Below are 22,072 nucleotides of genomic sequence, written 5' to 3'. Positions count from 1 at the left end.
TGACGTTTTATGTATTGCAGAGTGAAATGGTAGTCCTGGATTGTTTCAGTTTGTTGGGGGAGAGGGTTTAAGAATCTTGGTACTGCCTATCTGAGTACAAATAAATACGTTAATTGGGCTTGGAATTATCTTTCAGCTTAGAAGCAGAAAGGCGTGAAGTAGTGGTACTGAGGCAAGAATAGACCCAAGTACTTACAGCTTTGTGAGCAGCAGAAGAACTAAAGCCAGGCGTAGTTTTAGGCAAGTGCTCACCAAACTACAAAAGACATAACTTTGGTGTTAAAAGTACATACTAACCTGCGGGAGCTACAGGTGAAATAGACACCAATTGAATGAGTTTGGTAAAATTCAGATTAGTTCTTTCCTCTTGCCAATGAAAACAACAGAAAGGAGAATATAATTCTTGGTATTGGTGTTGGGTGTGATATTGTCACTTTTTTTTCTGTTCATATGTTTAAGACTTTTATGGTGTTTTGGGTAGAATCTAGAGTTTACCCTGTTTATTCGGAAGACATTTTCCCTTGGACTTCCTTGGAAAATGAAGCTTGTTAAAACAGAGAGAAACTTGCGGTGCAGCGTATGGGTGTTTTACTTATGAGAGTCATATGAAGTAGCAGTAAGAACTGAGAGAGAAAACTCAGTAGAAAAGGAGTAATAATCCAGTTCTTCGTGTATCTGTGATAATGTTGTTGGGATAATTCTGATGCCAGTAAGTTAACTTGCTACTTAGAAGCTAGTCATACTTCAGGTCATATTGTGTGTGTTTGCAAGTCCTCTGGACTATTTTAGCTTTTTCACTGTCCCTTTTCAGATGTGTTAATTCAGCGTTTTGCAAAACTTTTCTTTGGCTGCCTTGCGGCAGTCACTAGTGGAATGATGTATGCTGTGTACCTCTCAACATATCATGAACGGAAATTCTGGTTTTCCAGCAGGCAGGTAAAGAAAAAATTTAACCATTCTCAAATAAAGCGCTGAACTGTGTCATTGAAATCAAAGCTGATCTATGTCAGGTTTGAACTGCAGTTTTGCTTTCAGAATCCCACGGCTTTCTACTCAGGCCTCTTTCCTTGACATGGTCTTTCTGTCTCTCTTTTTTCCTTCTTCCCCCCCCCCCCCTTTTTTTTTTTCCTTAAGGCATTTCTGCTACTGATGACAATTTGGTCTTGTAATATTTTTATGTGCTCTTCCATGCTGTTCTTTATAGTTGAAATACATTTCAATTTGGAGAGAATACTGAAACGTACCAGTATTGTATAAGCTGAACAACAGGGCTGTGTGGTTTTTAAGAACTGTGATGTTGAGTGAAGTATGTAACATGGAATGAAATTCAGCTGTGTGAATATGAAACAATACTGTGAATCTTGCACTGGCTTACTGTGTGGATTTGGGTTGCTCTGATTCAGAGCATGCTCACTAAGTTATAGAGAGCATTACACACCTGACAGAGGTGCTGGGAAGATTAATGTTTTGCAGAATACTTTGAAGATGTACAGTGGAGTCCTAACCATGTGCTGTATTACAAAACCAGCCTATCTGAAAATATATGATCTTCTATGGGAAGAGATTGCAGGAGGTGAATGTATATTTTTTTTTCTAGGAACTTGAACGAGAAATTACATTTCAGGGTGACAGCGCCATTTATTATTCATTCTATAAAGAACTGCTAAAGGCTCCTTCCTTTGAAAGAGGTATGAAAAACATTTGTTTTATTAACCTTGAAAAGTTCTGTTTTACTTTTAGAGACAGTTAAAAACTCCTGCAGACAAAGGAGGTTGGTTTTATACTCTCATATATGTATATGGGTCAGATTAATTAAAAAATGCATGCTGACCTAGCTTTTCAGAGCCTTTAAAAAAACCAGACTCTAACTATCCTATATTCTGGAAGATTTGCCTTAAATCATGTGGACTAGGGCTTAATGTTTTTCTAATACTGCCCTAGATGTAAGTCCTTGTTGGGTTTGTCTATGCTGTGTTGTTGACTTTGCTGTGTTGTTGACTTTGCTGCGTAAACGTAATTGGTCTTTAATTGGGGGTTGGGGACCGGAATTACTGTTTTCCATCCCCTCTCAGAGCAATTTCTGTCAAGAGTTGATCAGCTCAGTCCTATCCCTGCCAGAGGTTTCTACGCCTGCCAGCTATGATAAATTGATGTTAATGAGAGCTGACTCAAGGGGGAGCCAAAACCTCCCTGAAGGAGAACAAGCTGGGTGGCAGTGGTCTCCTTCTGTGCTCCTGCTCCTTACCCTGCTCTGGCTCTGGTGTGTGCTGACCATGGGTGAGCTGGATTAGGTCCCTGAACTATAAGAAAACTAAAGCAGTGGTAAGACAAGTGAACAGTTTTATACTGGTCTGGTGAGCTCAGAAGACCATCAGGGCTGGCACAAAGTAAAAGGCAAGAACTCCAGGAGAGAAGAAAGAGTGAACGGCTGTGTCTGGCAGCATTCAGCTGCTGAGTTAGTTCAGTCCTCTCGTGAAACATCCTCCTGAGCCATTGAAACTTTGTAGGTACAGTTTTATTGGTTGAACAGTTTCCCAGCTGATGTGTAGCATATGTCAGCAATATATGTCTTTGGTACAGTCAGTTCCTTATTATCTGTGGGGAGATTACCCAGACTGTGGATGGATGGACTAACTCATCCAGGCTTGCTGGAGCTGGCTCTGCAGACGGGTACGCTTGTGTCTGCTAGGTATTCTGAAGGCACCCAGGTTTGGAAGGTGTATCACAGCTGTGCTGTGCCCAGTTATTAGCCCTGCAAGTTCTGGTTTGGCCTGCAGAAAAACAGGAGCAGGATATGTATCACACACTAGGATATGTTCAGGGCTAGAAACAGTGATACGATTCCGCTGTTGCACTGTTGTATTGTTCTTTTCTTTGTTTTAATTAGTCCTCCTCCCCCATTGTCCTAAGTCATGACAAGTTGATTTTTTTCAGTTCTGACATCTCTCAAAATGATATATCCTACTAGTGTGCCAGCGTCAGTGGAATCTCAGTCCCATACAAAGGCATATTGTGTCAAGTGAGTGATTCTCAGAAGCCTGAGCAGTACAGGCTGAGGCCGTCATAGCTGACCTCTCTGTGGACATGGTTTTAATAAATCATGGTTATTCTGATTAGAGCTTTATCTTGCTTCTTAAGAACATCCTGTGAAGGTGTTCTGTAGGTAGGTTGTTCCAGGTCTGTGTCAATGTGTTGATACTGGAAAGACTACGCTTTAGCCGGTTACTTTTAGGCACTCCATTTAAAGAGTGGATCAGGAAAAGATAATAATTTTGTGGCAAAATCAGTAGGGTATAGTGGCATCTAATGCAGAAATTTACTCTCTGCTTTAAAATTATGCATCAGTAGCTTTAATAGTCAAATCTCTTCCTCCCTACTTTTGAGTACCGTTTTACTCCTTTTAAGAACAGGAGTAGTGTTTTCAAGAATAATGCTTTTTTTTTGTCTGTAGGTGTTTATGAATTGACACACAACAATAAGACAGTATCCCTGAAGACCATAAATGCAGTCCAGCAAATGACTTTGTATCCAGAGTTGATTGCCAGTATATTGTATCAAGCGTCTGGTAGTGAAGTATGTGCACTTCTCCTGCTTTTTGTGCCTATATGATGATAGCGTCTGTGTGTGTGTGTGTGTGTGCACGCTTGGGACATTCTGTGCTGTATACAATAAATACGTCTAATTTGTTGAATGAATTGTGAGCTATAGCTAACACTGGATCTGGTTTCTCCTCAGTTCTAATCAGTCTCGGCCAGAGGATTTTGGGGCTTTTATGCACTAGACTTTTCTGTCTGTTAGTTCTTTACTTTTATTAAATTGCTTAGAAATGTGGGGAATATCTGTGCTACTCATTCAAAATGGAAAAGTTAGCTCCTTCAGAGCACAGTCTGGTATAGTGATACCTATCTGTACCTATATCAGTACAGGTAAAAGGGAAAAACACCTTTTGTAGGTGAACCTTTTGTGTCTTTCTGCTCCCCTTGGGCTTTGTTCTGCTTACGCTGCATAGTGCTGTCCTGTTTTATGCTCTCTCAGTTCTCTCTCTTATTTTTTTTATATATATGCTTCTCTGTGTTTGGAACACTTTTCTGCCACATCTTTGCCTCTCCAAGTTCCTACTCTACGTAATTTCTTTCACTAGTCCTGTGAACTCTATGCCTCACTGCAATATGGATTTGTTAAATCTGATGCATATAATGTTCATGCTAAAGCAAACACAAAAATCGTGGCGCTAGCAAGCTGAGTCTTGAAGCGTGCTATTAGTTCACACTGCTTTGTTCTCCCTGAGCCCAAAATAAAAGCATTTGATACTTTTCTAGAACAGGGGCCACCTCTTACCTGTTTGTAAAGCACCTAGCACACTGTTAGCGGTATGCAAATGGTAAATAGTAATCATTTTCAGCTTCAGCTCAGTTGCCGCTATGTCTCTTCGTTTTTATTTGTAATTTCAGGAAGTTATTGAACCAGTGTATTTCTACATTGGTATAGTTTTTGGACTGCAGGGAATTTATGTGACTGCATTGTTTGTAACCAGTTGGGTTATGAGTGGGACTTGGCTGGCAGGAATGCTGACTGTAGCATGGTTCATTATTAACAGGTAAGAAAAACATCTTTATATAATCTAGCTTGTCAGTAGGATATTTAAAAATATTAGACTGGGGTGGAATGCTCTCTATTAAACTTTGTGGTCTTATTGTGAAAGCAAGCTCTTGTGCTGAGTACAAAACATTTCCCAGGGATAAATTGATTCTGATGATGCTTTTATTAATGGAAAGGCCTCCTGAGGTCCAAACCAGCCATGCTGTCAGTAAAACCCAGCTTATATACCTGTGCGAGTTACATGAGTATTTTGATACATTTTCATTTTACAAAAACATTCATCAAAAGGTTTTAGTTTTCTTCTGGCAAAGAGTGAAAACAGATTTCAGAAGCTGCTGTAAAACAGAATTGTTGTCTGAGATCGGCTCTAAATATTGTGATGGTTGTTCTCTTGATTAGAAGGAAATGATCAAGTGCATTTTTCTGGTAAAAATGCTTTGATTTTTTTTTTTTTTGAATCTGCTTTGTGTAAATGCTTTTTGTGCAAAGTGAAATCTTCCTAGATGATTCCGATCTCAAGTTTTTTTTATTTTTTAGCGTATTTCACATGCATGAAAATGTCCCTTTTCTTTATGAATCACTGCAACAATAGGAAGCATCGTATAGGCAATGAGAACTTGTGTTCTAGTTCTTGTTTGTAACCCAATGACTTTGGGAATCTCTGTGAATTTGAGAGCCTTTTCTCACTGTAAATGTTGATGCCCTTGAAGGAAAGAGAGTTATGGAAGAGCAAAGTGTTAGTGGTATCTTTAAAGTTGAACTGTTGGGAAGCATCTTTTAAGAGTGTGAAGTCATCATGAGTGAATCTGTGATTAGTAGCTAAAAATACTGTTTGTCAAACTGGTGTGAGCAATGGAAAGTGGGAAGAAATGTTGAATAAATCCATATTTTTTTTCAACAACAAAGAAGATTAAACGCTTACAAATTGAAAGGTGCAGTAGTTAAAAAAGCTCCAAATATGCTTTTGTAAGGAGCTTCAGAAGTGAAAATGAAAGGTGACACTTTCAAATATCTAGATGATAAAGGAGCTTGAGGCTCCTTTTTAAAAGCATTGTAGACACAAAGACGACTATGTACCTCTGAAACTGGTGCCTTTGATCACATTTGAAAGTGTGACTTGTGCTTCTAAGTCACTTTAGCACTTTTGAAAACTTTCTCCTATAGCTCATGTTGTGCAGATACTGTCAAGTCATTTCATGAGAAGATCCTGCTGCTCTTCTGTCCCATGCTCCCCATACATCTTTAATCTTTTATTTTGCTAGGCAGAATTTCCCCTCTAGACGGCGTATCTGCTGGTACTGCTGCTACAGGGGACCATTACTTTAAGTATGTTGTGCTTGACTGCCTAAACCACTTTTCAAAAACATTTCAAGAGAGCTGATTATTTTTCCCTCAGCTGTGGACTGGTTTTTATTCTCATGTGAAAAGCTGCTGTTACAGCAGTGGTCCCCTCCCTATGGACATAAGACCATTTAGCACTGTTCACTGCCAAAGGAGGCGCTGTTGCCACAGCACAGGTTGGCAGAAGGAGCAGCGTGTAACGCTGCCATCTTGCACAGTGTTGCAGGGCAGGAAGCAGGTGCCTTTTGGTTTCAGTCCTACAAATGCCGCTTATGCAGAGACCTGCTGACTGAGTGAGTAAAGATTGGGACCTTCCATGCTGATGCAATTAAATTTGTGACCTGTATCAGCAGTAAAACTGTGTCAGTGTTTCTTCAAACCTAATACAGGAATAGTTTGATTACAAAGCCACGCAACTGACTAGAAGTGATGTTTAGGCTTTCCTTGATATTTTTATTCCATAAATCTTTTAATAATTTTGTTTGTCTGTACTTTGTTCTAGGACAGATACAACAAGAATTGATTACTCCATACCATCAAGGGAAAATTGGGCTTTGCCGTATTTTGCATGTCAAGTAGCAGCTCTCACAGGCTATTTAAAAAAAAACCTAAATTGTTCTGCTGAGGTAACAACAAAATTAATTTTATAATACAGAGTACCTGGTAGAACTGTACCTTAGAGTAGTTACATCTTTGTCACTGTTTTGTCCTAGCAGGCAGAAAACGATAGATGTTCTGTTTGTTCTTTTCACACCAACCACTTCGGTTTTACTGGGGCACGTGCAGTTTTTGCCTGTAATGTTAAGGGTATTGTGCCCTGCCTGGTTACACCCCTATGAGCATTTAGAGAGAACAGTGTGGTAATGAGCTGTGTGGTGTCTTTTTAAGATAAAGTAATACAGAATTTTCCTCAACATATAGACAAATTTGTTGCTTTCCCTTTTGCCTGGAGAAGATGGTGGCAGCTTCCTCTCTCTGTCAAAGGTGTTTCTTCTGATTGGCTTTAAATGTTTTTGAGTGTGTTAGTAACGACTTTCTTCCCTCTGAGAAAATGTTAAATACGTCTGAATTCAGTATTTAAAATAATTCCTAAAATAACATATTTCTACGAATTTCTGTTTTAATGACTTCTCTGTTATTTAGTAATGGAGTTGCATAATGATGAAAGTAATGCTTTCTTGTTCTTTTTTTCTCTAGAAGTTTTGTTACCTTTTGGTGAGCGCTTCAACATATACCTTCGTGATGATGTGGGAGTACAGTCATTATCTCCTGTTTATCCAGGCTGTTTCTCTTTTTCTGCTAGACAGCTTTGCCCTAGCACAGACAGAGAAGGTATTAGAACTCTGACATTAGAACTTTCTAATAATTGGAGAAGTAAATAAAGCCTCACTGGTGCCTGCCGTGCATACTTCTGAGGAGCTGCAAAGAGCATAGATTGAGCAGTGGCTTGAACGTCTTGCAATATGGGCCCGCCTGAAGTGCATTGTCGTGTCCATCAGGAGAGTAAAATGGCTTTAAACTTAATTTGGGGCTGTTTTCTTAACAAGAGTCTGAAACTAAGCAAAACTCCAAGGCTTAAAAACATTCTTCAGGAGCTGAAAGAGTGGTGAATAATTTTCAGCCATGCATCCTTTGCCCTGGCTGCCTCTCCTTTCCCTTTCCTCCCTATTCACAGCAGAGTGGAGGTGGCTCAAAAGCTGCACCACTGGCTTTGTGCTATTAAGTGGCTCATTTTCACCCTGGATAGTTCACCCTATACTGATTTAGTCAACAAATAGGGTAGCCGGATGCTGTAGACAAGATGATGTTTCAGTGCAAGGAAACGTTTGAATTTTTTCTGCAAAATGGTTCTTAGGAATGTTGTAACAATAAGACACTTTTACGCAGCCTGTCCCTATGATATACATGCTCCTTGGTACATTTGTGCCTTCTAGGTTTATTATATGAAACTTCAGTTTCAGACTGCGTGCAGTAGGAATTGGTGACCTCTTGTTTCATTGGCTTTCCTTCTATCCGTCAGTAGTGGGAAATATTTGAACTGTTTAAGTCCAAAAGAGGCCCTTTAAAACGTAAGCGGGCAGGTGTGTGTTTCAGTGAAAGTCCAAAGAATCAAGTATCAGGATTTCCAAGATCTGCTTATCAATGAGTAAATAACAGAGCGTGAGTTTCAGTAAATGTGCGTTTATCCTTGAGATAGGTTACTACTGTAAACATGCACTTTACCTGGCCCCACAACAACTTGTCCGTTTAACCTATTTCACAGAAACTGTGTGCGTTCATAGTGTTGCACTGTGGTTACTGCTTCATGCAGCACTGCATCACAGTAAGGTGTTACAGAACGGAGAGACCACGTAAAATACAGCTTCTTTTTGCATGTTCGCAGGCTTCCAGTGAAGTAGTGGTACGCTAGCTACGCAGGTTGACCAAGGTGATTTTGATGTGAAGTACTTTTCAGAGCCAAATGGTGCCCTAACACATTCATGAGTTGGAAGATAGAAATTTAGCTGGGCTGATTAACAGAGGAATGAAAGGAATTATCTACCGCTCTAGAAAGCGATACATATACACTGTAACTTTATTTTATTTTCCTCAACAGGTGCATGAAGTATACAAAATCTACTTGTTTTCTCTCTTCTTGGGGTACCTCTTGCAGTTTGAAAATTCAGCCTTGCTGGTGTCACCATTACTAAGTCTTGTAGCAGCTTTAATGCTCTCTAAATGCCTTCAGGTAACTAGGCTGTCCTCTAACTCTGAGTGTAGTTTTTGCTGTTTACACTGAACTCCAAATGATACAGAATTTTGAACATATTTTTGCAGATGAATATGAAAAAAGGTACATTTATGTCAAGATTGCTGAAAATAATGTACGTTTACTTGGTACTTACAATAACAGTGACACTAAACTTCTTACTAAAGGTAAGATTCCTCAGTGGAAAGAGCGATACTAATTTAAGTCATATTCTAAATGTTAGGCTGCAGTTAATCTTGGAGAAATCTTTACAAGTTTTACTTATCTTATTGTTCTGACGTTTCATATTTTATAGCTTAATTCATTGGAAATTGGAGGATTAAAGATTGAGTCATTTTGTATCTATGTATTTATAAAACATCTATATCTCTAGCAACTCAGCAGCTGTTTTTTGTTGGGATTTTGTTTTTTTTTTCTCTGAAATTCTAACAGAAAAAATTGGGGTGGCGACTAAAGCATGATATAGAAATACTCTGTTAATCACAGTTTAGCTATTTCATAAATTTGATTTTTATTATAGCTTGGATGGCCTCTACAAATTGGGCTGAACATTAAAACAATAATCTTGTGCATGGAAAAGAGCTAGTAGCCAGGAACAGGTATGAGTTGTCTCAGGGTAGATGTTAACTTTCAATTAAATTCCAACTAGAACACGGGAACAGAAACTGTCGCTTAGTGTGGGAGTCGCTATGAGCTGAGGGTTACACAATGGGATTTTAGCGTAGTCTTGCATTTCAATTAGCAACTCTGTCGTTCTGGTCCTAGCCTTTTACATAATTTATTATGCTTTTCTTCCATATCTCAAGCTCACTTTGATTGTGCTAATTAACACCATTAACTTTAAAATAAAAAACATAGTGAACCCTAAAAAGTGTATGAGAGAATGCTCAGGTCTGATTCTTTTCTTGTGCCATTCAGATTGGCTAACCGTGCTGTAACTCCAGGAAAATAAAACCTAACGTTGAAAAATATACGAGCTAAATTATGTAGACAGTACATAGAACTTTTGACTGCTCAGAGAATTAATTATGTGAAGATCTCAAATGCTCATAACTTTCGCTAGGCTGCAGTCCTATTGTTTAGTGGAGCCAAACACAATGTTCTTTGGCTTGCTTGAGGGTAAGTCTACGTCTATTTTTCATGATCCTTCGCACACCGCTCGGTAGTCTTTTGGCAACTTGTTGACAACTTTTCACTTGCCCTCTGGTTGGGGTATATCAGTGAAATGAAGGATGTGATATTTTCTAGGAAACTCTAAAGATAAATTTATTTAAGTGAAGTTTTACAGTACTGCATTGGTACCTTAGTTACCAGTCCAATCCAATTCACTAGTTTTAAATGAATCTTGATTAGGTGATTATTCTCTGCCATTTTGTAATCTGAACAAAGTAACTACGTGAAAGCTGTTTTCAGAACTCGATAAATTTTTCTCTGCTAAATTAATTTTCAGATGTTTGTTCCTCATAAAGAAAATGAGCACTTGCTGAAGTTCCTTGAAGTTAAACTTGGCTTAAACACAACTAAGTAAGTTTTAAAAGTTTTTACACCTTTTAAGGTATCCAGACTTCTGAAACTATTCTGCAAAGAGCAAAATTTCAGTAACTTAAGAGAATGTTAAAGAGGAGTTAGGGTTACTTTTTGTTTGTCCTCTGGCTTTAAACTTTAATTAGAAATGATGCTTATACAGAGGCATCGTTTACTCTTAGGATTTGGTGGGGAGGACGTTCTAAGGCACCTCAGTGTTTCTTCTGCCTTGGCGTAAAAGCATCTCCGTTCTCGTTTTCTTTGTTGAAGTGCAAAGACCTTCTGTATCTTATCTAATGTTTCTAATAATACTTGAAAGTAAAGATAAGAGGAGAAAGGTAGTGGTACTAACTTCTTACACCCTGGAAAAGAAAAAGGGCTCTGAATAGAGTCATGAACTATCAGTAGTATGTCAAAAGAGAGGTTTTCTTAGTTATCTTGTAACAATGTCCCCTTCCAAAACCCTATGCCTTTTGGAAGAAATTAGGACAAAGGGCCACTCAAAAGTTGGAGGAACTTGTTAAGATTCTAAGAGAAAGCTTTTGCATCTGTAAGAGGCTGAAGGTTGGTCTACAAGAAGATACCATGGCTACAGTTTTTCTATAGAACTTCAAATGCAGTATTAGTAAGGACTGAGACAGCTCCTGGACCTAAGCCAACGACGGCAGTTCTGTGCAGAAACTGATATTCCGTTCTGTGAACTGCATCTGTCTCTTACAAAACTACTTCACGGCCTTCCAGGGAAGGCCGTGGAAAATGATGTCAAACAACTGAAACTGTCGAGAATTTCTAAAAGACCAGATGTAACGAGGTTGACCAAGACGTACTATGTAACACACATGAACGTTCTTAAAAGTTTTACAAGATCAGAAGGACTGCTTCTGGTCAGGATTTTGGTTTGCTCAACTACCAGGTATTATGAGATTTTTTTTTTCCCCTGAGACTTGCTACATGTTACTTTCCAGGCTGTGGAACTCTGCAATGAAGCCAGTGATTGAGACAAACTGAGTGCTACTGCCTCTGGAGAATTGTGTAACTGTGTGTTGGAATTATGGTTTGCAGCACAAGAGCTTCGAGGCTAGTTTGGATGTGCTCAGCTGTTCATCCTTAAACTGGTTCTGCCTAGTTGAAAGGGGTTCAGTTCTCTAGTCTTCGTTTAGGGGAGAGGGATGGGGGAAAAAAAAGGAGGAAAGAAAATCAAAATAAAAACAAGAATAAGCTCACTGCATCACATGCTGCACCAGTTCCCATGGAGAATACAGATCAATAGTGCTTCTTGGTAGACTACATAATCTCTCTGCTCATTAATTGAGAAAGAAGAATGATTGATTGGGTTCAACTCCAGAGTTAGAATTTCAGCATTAAGGATTCCTTTCTTGGCAATGCCTTAGGCTTATGTCTGATCTCAGATGAATACTTTACCTTCTCCATCTCCCCCTTTGAAATGGGGACAAGCATACCTTCTTACCTTTATATCCCTCAAGTCTTAATCCACTGTGACAATAAAGTGCTTTGTGGTCCCCGTAATGGAATTATACAGGAGATTGGGTTTTTGTAATACAGAAAAACTGTAGTCTGATCTCTTCAGATCACAGGTTCTTTTTTGGAAGATAAGCTTTTGACAGTTACTTTAAGAAGCACTTGCAAAGCCATTTTGAGTTGTGAAAAACAGTTTTTAAAGGTGAATCTTGAAAAATGTCTTACGATATTAACAGGTTAAACTGGGATTGATTGTGTGCTTCCCCCCCCCCCCCCCCCCCCAATTTATGTGGTACTGTTGCTGTTTTTTAATGGATTGTTTTTGCCTTACTAGGAATTTTACAATGAATTGGCTCCTTTGTCAAGAATCTCTTCAGGCACCCTCCCAAGACTTTTTTTTGCGGCTGACACAGTCATCCCTGTTGCCTTTCTATATTTTAGTATTAATTATCTGCCTTTTTTCTGTAACTCAGGTCATTTTTAGGAGAATTTGGTAAGTAATTTATTTGTACTGAGAAGTAAGTAGTTAAAAATAAGAAGATCATGAATGTATCATAAAAATAAGAGGATCATGAAGGAAGTGAATGGATATGTAATTCCTAGCTGAGGCCCCCAAAGTTTGTTGCCTTTTTGAGCTGCCAGGGCATCTTAGGAAGTGGAAAGGTCCAACTGAGGCTTCTACAGAAAATCCTTTAGTGAGGAGTCTTTTGAGCATCCCTCCTGTCTGGACACAGGATTGGTATTGTTTTCTTCAAAAGGTGCCATTTCTGCAGAGGTCCAGCTAATGGTTTTATGATATGTTTATGTCCCTTCCCATTACGAGGGAGAAAGATGTTTTATCTGTTTTCCCCTTCCAACAGCAAAGTCACCCGACTATTGCAAGAAGATTTGTTTCCCTGTTTTGTTTGTTTTCCAGTTTACGTATACTAGGAACGAGCAGGGTGGAGTTGAGAGGATTTCAAATTTCTGCTGCTTCTCAGTCTTTTTTTATCCCGTGTTTATTGTGATAAGGTTCATCAGCCTTTGCTGCTCTGAATAGAGCTAATCAGTAAAACTAGCTCAATTAGTTTTAGTTTCACAGTGGTTTACAGTTCTCGTGATAGAAGGGGTAGTGTAGCTATCTGTTTGCAGGCTCGGAATGGCAAGACTGTGTAGGTCTTAGCATAACTTAACTTGGAAACTTTAATGGCTGTGAAATTACCTCTTACTGGTAGAATGTCGTGATTGATACAACTCTGCAGAAATTAGGGCCAATATCTCACTCGTCTGCAGTGAAAGTCAATAGATTTTGTTTTCAAGGTCAGACTTCCGATAGATAAAGATTAGGCTGCAATAGATGAAGAATTGTGTCAGATTGGATGCATGAAAGTACATTCAAAATAATAAACCTGACTTTTCTATTTTTTTGCTAGTGGTTGAAATAACTGTTTATTCCTTTATTATGAGCAGTGGCTTCAGTATATCCAACAGGTTTTTAAGAAAAGCTTAAAGTAAACCACCTTCCTCTCCAAGAAAAACCTTTCTAATTTGGAAGCAGTTAATAATACCAAATATTTTTCCAATTTGTTGTGAGAAAGGTTATTAACAAAGCGTAACCTGAATTCATTTACTGGTAGAATAAAATGTCTTCTATCCCATAGCTCGCTATGTCATGTGTAGGAGAACATTCATTGTAAGATGTCTGTTGTGTTTGTTTATGTATACGTATATATGTATTTATACATGTGTCTACACATGCATATATGTATTTACGTGTGTGTGTGTGTGTATATATATGTATATTTTTAAAAACTAGAATTTATTAGACTGTGACTAAAAACTGTTGTCTTACGCTGGCATAAAACTGCATACGCAGTTATGCGGTTCCACAGTTCTCTACCAAGTTAATACTATGAAGAAACTTAGAATAGTTGAACTCAAGCGCAGCCTGCTTCATCTAAATGTTTGCGGAGTACGCGTGCTCTTGAATTAGCCTGTCTCTCGTTGCTGAAGTACCTTAAAACAGGATTTACAGTCATAAGTAGCGTTCCCATTGTATTAATTCACAGCCATTGCTCCAGAGAGGTTGCAATCTAAAACAAAGGACAGCAGGTACCAATAGATCATTGATGAAGTACAAAAAACAAATAAGCAGTGCAATAGTGTTGTGTGATATGACACAGAATGATCTCAGTGTACTGCTGACTTAATAGTCATAAAAATATTTTATTGGCCCCTTTGCCTGAGATAATGTCTGAATTAAGTGATGTCTCATTTTCTCCAACTGCAGTGGTGAACCACTGAAAGAGACAGTTAAACTTGAGGATGGTCGAATTGGAGAGAGGCCAGAAATAGTTTATCATGTAATTCACACAATTTTACTTGGTTCTCTAGCGATGTGTTTGGAAGGGTAAGTCTAATTTTGATGTATCTCTTTTGAAACCAACAGAGACTTCCTAATTGGACATGATACACTATTCACCCCTTTGGAATTTGTCTACAATTCAAAAATCTTTTCAGAAATATATTTGGCATACAATGGTACTAGTTAGTAGGCGATATAACAAAGAGAATTTTGACTGTATAAATTGCATAGAGGAATATGATGAATTGTGTTACATTTCTCTAATGTATGCTCAAAGTATTTAGGTGGCCGAAATTGAGAAATTAATTGGATTGGAGCAAGTTTTAATCACTTTCCTTATGGTATCTAAGTTCAGAGTTTCACTGTCATTCTCTGACTATTGTAGTGTTCTAGTGAAATGTAGTCTTTTTGAGGAGCAGTATATGTTCTCTAATATTGAAATGCGAAAGATTTCTTATCCGTCTCCCTGTGTATATCTAAGCTAGCATGAGGTATGCTTTTGCTTGACGTGTTAAAGCAGGAGCAAAGCAGTTTTAAAAGGTATTGTGGATATTAGTCCTTAAATGTTTGATATTGTTCTAATCTCATCGCTCAGCTAAGTCAACTTGGAGGCGGCAGAGTTGTGTTTGCATTACACTCATCATCCTAATATCTGAATATTCACAATTCTTACAGTGAGCACACTGTCGTATTGACTGGCAACTACCAGGTAGTTGTCTAACTTGACTGGTCTATGCTCAAGAGGCAGACAATAGCAGTCAGTAGTAAATTGTTTATAAAATATTGCCCTTTCCTTTCTTCAGAAGCTCCCTTATAGTACAGTGAGTGCCTATACAGCTTTGCTGAATAGTTGCTTTTTATCCTTCCTTGGCTGGAAAAGTGCAACAGCCAAGTGACTTTACTAGTCTATTAGTTTTCTGGTTGGATGGTTTTTTCCCGCCTTCTCTAAACTCTGTGAAAGATGATGTCGTCTTTGACCTGGAATCTTGTTCCTACTTCTAGCAGTGGATAATCAGGTGCCTGCTCTTCTGCTGGCAATTTCCTTGGTTTTCCTTCCAGTCTTACCAAGTATGGTCACAGATTGCTTTGCATATCCAGACTGTCTTTGACACGTGAAAATAAATCTGAATGTTTTTATAAGTAGCCTGAGTACAGTGACATGTGCAGAGTCTCAACTAAGATCTTGCAATGTTTTTCAGAATGAAATATCTGTGGACTCCTTATGTTTGCATGCTTGCTGCATTTGGTGTGTGCTCTCCAGAACTTTGGATGACGCTTTTCAAGTGGCTTCGACTGAAAGCTGTACACCCGATACTGCTGGTGAGTCACTGTTGCCAGTGCCTTGAGCAAGCACATCCTTTTCAAACAACAATTACTACATTACCTAGAGAAACACCCGGTGGAAGAACAAGTAGTTCTGTGAGTGGTAGAGCTCCTGTAGCCTGTTTTTCTGTATCTTTCATTCCTAATATCACTCTTCTACGTCTTCTCTGGTATTTGATGATAAAGTTGTGTTCACACTACCGCCTTTTCCTCTGTGAGGAGCAGAACTGTCTGTGTCTGTCTTGCTTTTGCTGATCTGCCTATTTTATAGGAACATATCTTTGAGACCTCAAGCCGTCTGTCATATTCAGTTGAGATTGGCCAAGAAGGTCAAATGCTTCTGCGCAAGTGCAGAAGAAAGGGTGCTGACATGCAGGCAAGCATGGGCATGAGCCTCGTTTCACTAGGAAATGATACTGAAAATGAGGCAGCTAGGTGATTTTGATTGCTGAGAGTGAAACGGCTTGAGAAGAAATGGTGATTAGAATTGTTTGTATAAGATTTATTCCTGTGTGGCCATTTCAGAGATGCTGTGTGGCTGAAGTTGAGCTTGTGCTGTAGTGCCCGACTCCCTTGCTTGTAACCCTAGTTTTACTCCTAATGTGCTGAGTGGCTTTAGGCAAATTCTGTCAGCTTTCTGCGTTTGTTTTATTAACCAATAAAATGAGGGTAGGGTGTTATTTACCTTATTTGCTGTCATTTGCTATGAAAACGTCAAGTACTCTTAAGTCATAAATATTGATAGTGTTCTTCCAATCAAGAAGTAACAATGTGTTCTGTAGGTACTAACCTACAGATTCACTTTTATACATGGCACGCTTTCTGCTGTAGAGACCTGCTTTTTTTATACAAGAGGTTGGTTCATAGTTTATTATCAAGAGAATGTCTTGTGTGCACTCCTTACCAAAAGCTTCCTGCACCACAGGGGCTGTTTTCCCCTTTTTGCAAAGGGGAAATGATATCAGCTAGAGTGATGGTGTGCTAAAGAATGGGATTTTTTTTTTTGCATGTCCCTATCGTTAATCTGAACGAAAGCATCAATAAGATCAGAGACTTGAAATGCTTGCTTCTTTCTTTTCTTTTTCCTCCCTCAAATCCTCTCATTGCATTTGTATGACAGGTGTTCACTTTTCTTCTGCTCCCTCCTTCGTGTGCACATTGAGTTATTGTTATCTGAGCAGTAATTTACCACGCCTGATACTGGTGGTAAAGTTATCACAGGTCAAATCAGATCTACCATGCTAAATTAGGCAACTTGTTTGCAGAGAGTTTTGCCTGGCAGAGAACTGCAAAGTTTCACCTACTGTCACTCTAAGGTGTCAGATATAAATGTAGCCTCCTGCATGAACAGAATCAACAACACTCCAGGTTAGGGAATGGAGAAACAATCCATAATCCATTTCTTCTAACGTGTATTTTCTAGGCTCTCATTCTAAGTATGGCAGTTCCCACAATAATTGGATTCAGCTTGTGGAAAGAGGTGAGGAAAAATGCCTTTTTGTGTTATGTTTTGTCTGTAGGCAGAAAAGGAATCATAATGGTGAACAAATATAATGCTAAGATGAAATAAAAGCTTGTATGCTCTTGGAAAATAAAACCTAGATTACTAAAAAGTATGCTGTCCCAATCTTGTTTTCAATGAGAGTGAGTGAGGTAGATGGCAGTAAGATTATGGGAGGCCCATAGGCAAATACTCTACTTGAAAAGCTTCCATTAAATTATAATGGAATTAAATTTTTCATGCAGAGCACTGTGTAGAGATATTTAAATACTACAATACAGAGAAGAAAAGCTACCGATGTTTCCTTGCAATAAGGAACTAAATATTTATTTTGAGCAAGTCATAGACAGACTGGAGAAAAAAAGATACATTATTGGGAAATTATTTTGCTTCAACTGCTTCAAGTTTAAACATGGAAAACCTGTAGAACTGCACTATACTGACGTAACCTCAACATAGTTAAATAGTTTTTAAAGAATTTAAATAAGTTTAAATTTTTAATTAAGCATTCCAATATCAAAGCCAGTCTTTACCAACAGTATTTTAACAGATTTTGTGACATCTTATAATAGAATTTTTGATTACAATATAATCTGACTGTTTACATGTTTCTGACAGAGCAATAGATGTTCTCCTGGGGGAGGGGGGGGGAAAAAAAGCTGCAGTTGCTCAAAAGTGTTATGAAATCCACTGCAGTAGCGAAAACTAGTTTAGTTGCCCAAGGAACGTATAGTTTTCTAAGAAATGCAATGAGATGGTTTTGACTCTAGAGGGCTCCATCCATTGCAAATGTAGTTTTTGCTTTAAAGTGATGATGAACAGTCTGCTTTCTCAGCTCATAACTCACCCCTGAGCGTGGAGTATCTTTAATAATAATGGGACACTGCAAATGCATTGACGATCTTAATCTGTGGCTATAAAGGGCTGAGATAGCTCAGCATCTTTCTGCTCGGCTGTCTTCTGACTCAATCTGGCGTAGTCCTTGACCTAGCTAGGTTTGCTAAGGGCTTTCATTCATAACTGAAGCTGTTTTTTCCTTAAGGTGGCAGTAGCGATTCCTCTTTCTGCCTGTCTTCAGTTCCTAGAACAGGTCAGGTCCATGTATAGCAGCTCCTGAACTGCTACAGCTTTCAGCCCTGCATGTGAATATGTGGCAACAGTTCTTGGCCTACCTTAATGTGCCTGATTGTAGACTGCAGTCATTTGACAGCTGAACTGTCCCTGCAGTGAGGGTGGAAACTTCTCAGTGACAAGCAGGCTCCCTTTTCCAGCTGTCTATGCACTATGGCTGTTCCAAAGTAAGCTATCCCTTTAGTATGGCATAGTTTTAACTTGTAAACTTTATCCTTTTCACAGCTGGCAACCAGTAGCTTTCAGTTAGCATTTGCAAGAGCGTGTACACACTCCAGCTCCTCTAGGACGGCCAGCGCCTAGCTACACCTTCTGCAGATAAACAGTCAAAAAGGCTCTGGGTCTGACAGAATCTCCTGTGTTAGTAAAGGACCTGTTGTTCTTCCACCACCGAAACCTAACAGGATAGGGAAGCCCTAGCGCATGCTTGCAATCTGGGCTCCTCTCTAGGAGGTGGCATTTTGTCTATATTCTCAGAATCTAGCACATGTATTGTGCTTTCCAACATTGGAAGTGAATGAAGTAAAAGGCAGAGGGAAGCCCAGGGCGGTTTACCCACATAATACTTTTCTAGATTTTTTTTTTTCCTCCTTTTCTGTTTCTTCAGCACCTTTCCACCAAGTCACAACAGCCCAAGGGACTCCCAATTAATTTCATACTCATTTATTTTAGTGTGATCTTATATTATGACCAATCAGAGCATCAATAAGCTGATTTTGGAACTAGCCATCCATTCCACAAGAGAAGATTTGTCAGCTTCTTCATTCAGTGCCCTCATTTACATACATTTGCAGTGATCAACGGAAGTATATTTTTGGTGCGTTTAAGGCCAGTTAAAGTTGGTGAATGTTGTTGCCACATAGGTTTTTGATTGTAAGATGAGAACTTTTTTTTTTTAAACTTTTATTGACTTAGGAGAAGGTCTGCAGGTAACCAATCAAGATAAGCAACTGTCAGATAAGCAAAAAAAAATATTTCGCAAAATATTCAAACAAAAATACTGCTTAGGAGAGAACACTCAAATGAATCTCTGGACATTTCTTTGGTATTATTTAAGGCCTTAACGTTATGAGATAGCCCATGGATTTGCAACTGTAAGTAACCGGATGTGTGTGTCCTTCAGTTTTTCCCTAGGATAATGACAGAGCTTTCAGAACTACAAGAATTCTATGATCCTGATACAGTAGAACTCATGACATGGATAAAGTAAGTATGAAGTACTACATTTCTGTGTTACTTCTTTAAGTCAGGGTATTTTTTTGTCTCAGCATTTTGTGGAAGTACCTCTATTAATCTGAATTTCTCCTTGTTAAGATATGTGATTTAGAGAGAGATGGGAAATGTGTATTTTAAGTTTGGCAGCACTCCCATGGAATATAACAGGAATTTATCATTGATTACAAGAAAAGAAGATCCTGAAACATGCAAGCAAGTCATATTTAATGTCATTACCAGACCTAATTTCCAAATGTAGGTAAATATTGTGATACTTGGAAACAAAGGTTAATACCATAATACTTAGTTCTTCACGTGCCAGCTTTTATTAGATTAGAGGATGCTTTGGTCATAATGCTGCAGGGAATAGAAACACTGAAGTTTTTCTGTGCATGGGCTGCATTTGCCAGTATCCTGCAGAATGGAACAGTTAAATGCAAGGTTTTTAAGACTTCAGTCGAGAAACACAGAGTATAGCATGTATGATTCAACTTTCTCCTTTTACCAGGAGGCTGCAGGTGTTCTTATGTGGCTGCCTAGGCAGGGCATAGCAAATACTGAGCACATAGGTTATTTTCACAAATATATTTACTTCTCCTCACAACAAATTTCGGAACTCCATTCTGGCCTCAGTCCATCTATCTTTGATCTGCTTCACTAGGGACTGCACTTTTGTGAAGATCAGATACCCTGTGTTCAAATAGTTTACCTGCCTTTAACGGCTTTTTTTTTTTTTTTAAAGAATATTATTTTCTGTATTTATGGAGTCTTTAATGTCAACCTGTTCATCTTCAGAAAAGACAAGGCTGGTAATTATGGTGTTCCAGCCAGTTTCTTCTTCCTGTTAATAGTGGTGTATGTTATTTGTCACTGCTGTAGCTCTTCAAGGCAGCAAGTGGAATAATGCCAAGTACCTAATGGCTTTTACATTAGTCTGCATATATTACACTTCAAGTACATAATTAATTGTGGTGAATTGCATTGAGTTTCACTCAGCTAAGAGCAATTTGACTGCCCTTATTATTGTAGCAGCTGTTTGTATTTTTAACGAAAATAAGAGTTTGGGGTTTTGGGGGGTGTGTGTGTTTGTTCGTTTTAGGATATACTTAGATATCCATATTGCAATTTTAATTGAATGTCATTAGTATATTTTCGTATTTTCTCTCAGATAAAATGAATTTGTTTTGAATTTTCTCTGCAAAAAAAAGTTGCAAAGGTCTGTAGTAGTGTGACAATAGCTGTTTTCTTTTACTAAAGCAGGACACTGAATAATCAAAAGATGAAATCAAAACCCAGAAACATACTTACTGTAAATGTTATTCTGTATCGTGACACTGTTTACTCATGGACAATGAAATACATGGTCGTAAGATCAAATGTAAATGAAAGATTTATGATCATTTTCAAGATAACATCATGCTGTTTCTCCTCCTACCTACCCTCTCTCCCAAGCTGATTTTGGCATAAGACAGCAACCACTCAGAAAACCAGTAGTGCGATCCATTCCAGGACAACTCTGAATGCCGCTCCATGGCTTACAAAAGCGGAGGAGAATGGCCATCAGCCCTTGCCTGGTGGGAGGCCTTCCTTGAAGACTCCATATTGCTGCAGTTCTGTGCTTCTCTGGCAAGGAGGTTATTGCCCCTGCAGTATTAAGGCCATTTGCGATTAGACCCCCAGTGATATCTTCATGAACTCCAGTTCTTGCCATAGCACCACAGAAGATTCACACAGTGTTTTGAAATAAAAATCATTATTTTGGGAAATGCATCCTGTACTCAAATGTGTATATTGATGTTGCTTTTGCAGAAGACAGGCTCCTGTGGCTGCTGTGTTTGCAGGCAGTCCACAGTTAATGGGTGTGATTAAGCTTTGTACTGGATGGATGGTGTCAAGCCTGCCTTTATATAATGATGATGATCTCCTAAAAAGAAATGAAAACGTGAGTATCCAATTCCATAAACATGTGTTATTGGTGATTTGTAGACTGTTCCATCACGTAGAACCGACATGCTTGATTGAAATGTTTGGGAGTACTGTAAATGTTAGTGTTCCAGAGAAGACGACCTCGTACTATTCCTCATGGCATACATGTTTCCATTGCCCTTGCGTGCTCCCTAGGCACCTGGCAATGCAAGTTATTTGTTTGTGCAGCTCCCACTACGTGCTAGTGGGATTCCAAACACTATCTGTTCTCTGAGATGTTTACAGTCTTAAGGTGAGAAAAAAATGCAAAGCCTCGTGAAGAAAGGTAACAGCAATACCTGAATCTGCAAACCCAGGAACTACGTTCCTGAATGAGCAACATGATAGTATTGGGTTTTAGGAAGGCTGTTGTTTCTGAATGATTTTTGAGCAATTCTAATTCTGCGTATTTTGCCAGGGAGAAAGTCACAAAGTGGAAAGGACTCGCCCAGTGACAGCCTAGCAAAGAAATCAAAATCAGAACTCTACATTAGTTCTCACTCTCTGTTTGAATACTCCAGAATTAAAGTAGGGAAATGGAAATCTTTAGAAACACACCTGACTTGGAAAGCATCTCATAGGAACTGTCTTCCTTTTCACCCACTGTAATTGGGAAAAATTAAATATAATGGAGGGAAGGAGGACATGATAGTTCCTTCCCTAGTTGCCCTCCCAAGTAGATTATCAGTGCTTCACTCTTACCAAAATACTTATGCTGAAGATTTTCAGGCCACTTAAAAAGCCCACTGAGCTCTCCGTAACCTCACCTATTTCATAGATGTCAAAAATAAATATCACTTAATAGGTTGGTGTGTACATATCAGTTGTGATTACAGATAAGTTCCCCTGCCCAAAGTATTTAATTTTATACTAATTTTTACCTTGCATTAAATGTTTTCCT

At 38.7% G+C, this 22,072-nt stretch overlaps 1 protein-coding gene across 4 annotated transcripts in view; it reads left to right on the top strand.

Annotated features, from left to right (window-relative positions):
- Positions 1 to 22,072, top strand: part of DPY19L4 (dpy-19 like 4) — a 35,103-nt gene that overhangs the window by 4,355 nt on the left and 8,676 nt on the right. For 3 of the 4 annotated variants that reach the window (XM_068933010.1, XM_068933011.1, XM_068933012.1), the window contains 15 exons: positions 812 to 936; positions 1,598 to 1,688; positions 3,452 to 3,573; positions 4,452 to 4,597; positions 6,443 to 6,566; positions 7,138 to 7,272; positions 8,537 to 8,668; positions 8,758 to 8,856; positions 10,140 to 10,213; positions 12,027 to 12,185; positions 13,962 to 14,081; positions 15,236 to 15,356; positions 16,783 to 16,839; positions 19,115 to 19,197; positions 21,016 to 21,148. In XM_068933010.1, the coding sequence (XP_068789111.1) occupies positions 812 to 936; positions 1,598 to 1,688; positions 3,452 to 3,573; positions 4,452 to 4,597; positions 6,443 to 6,566; positions 7,138 to 7,272; positions 8,537 to 8,668; positions 8,758 to 8,856; positions 10,140 to 10,213; positions 12,027 to 12,185; positions 13,962 to 14,081; positions 15,236 to 15,356; positions 16,783 to 16,839; positions 19,115 to 19,197; positions 21,016 to 21,148 (1,721 nt within the window). The other variant, XM_068933013.1, reaches the window with a different exon arrangement.

The sequence above is a fragment of the Struthio camelus genome, chromosome 2 (genome assembly GCF_040807025.1).
Source record: "Struthio camelus isolate bStrCam1 chromosome 2, bStrCam1.hap1, whole genome shotgun sequence".
Lineage (NCBI taxonomy): Eukaryota > Metazoa > Chordata > Aves > Struthioniformes > Struthionidae > Struthio > Struthio camelus.
The sequence above is the reverse complement of the archived record's forward strand: the minus strand, read 5'-3'. Positions and strand labels throughout refer to the sequence as shown.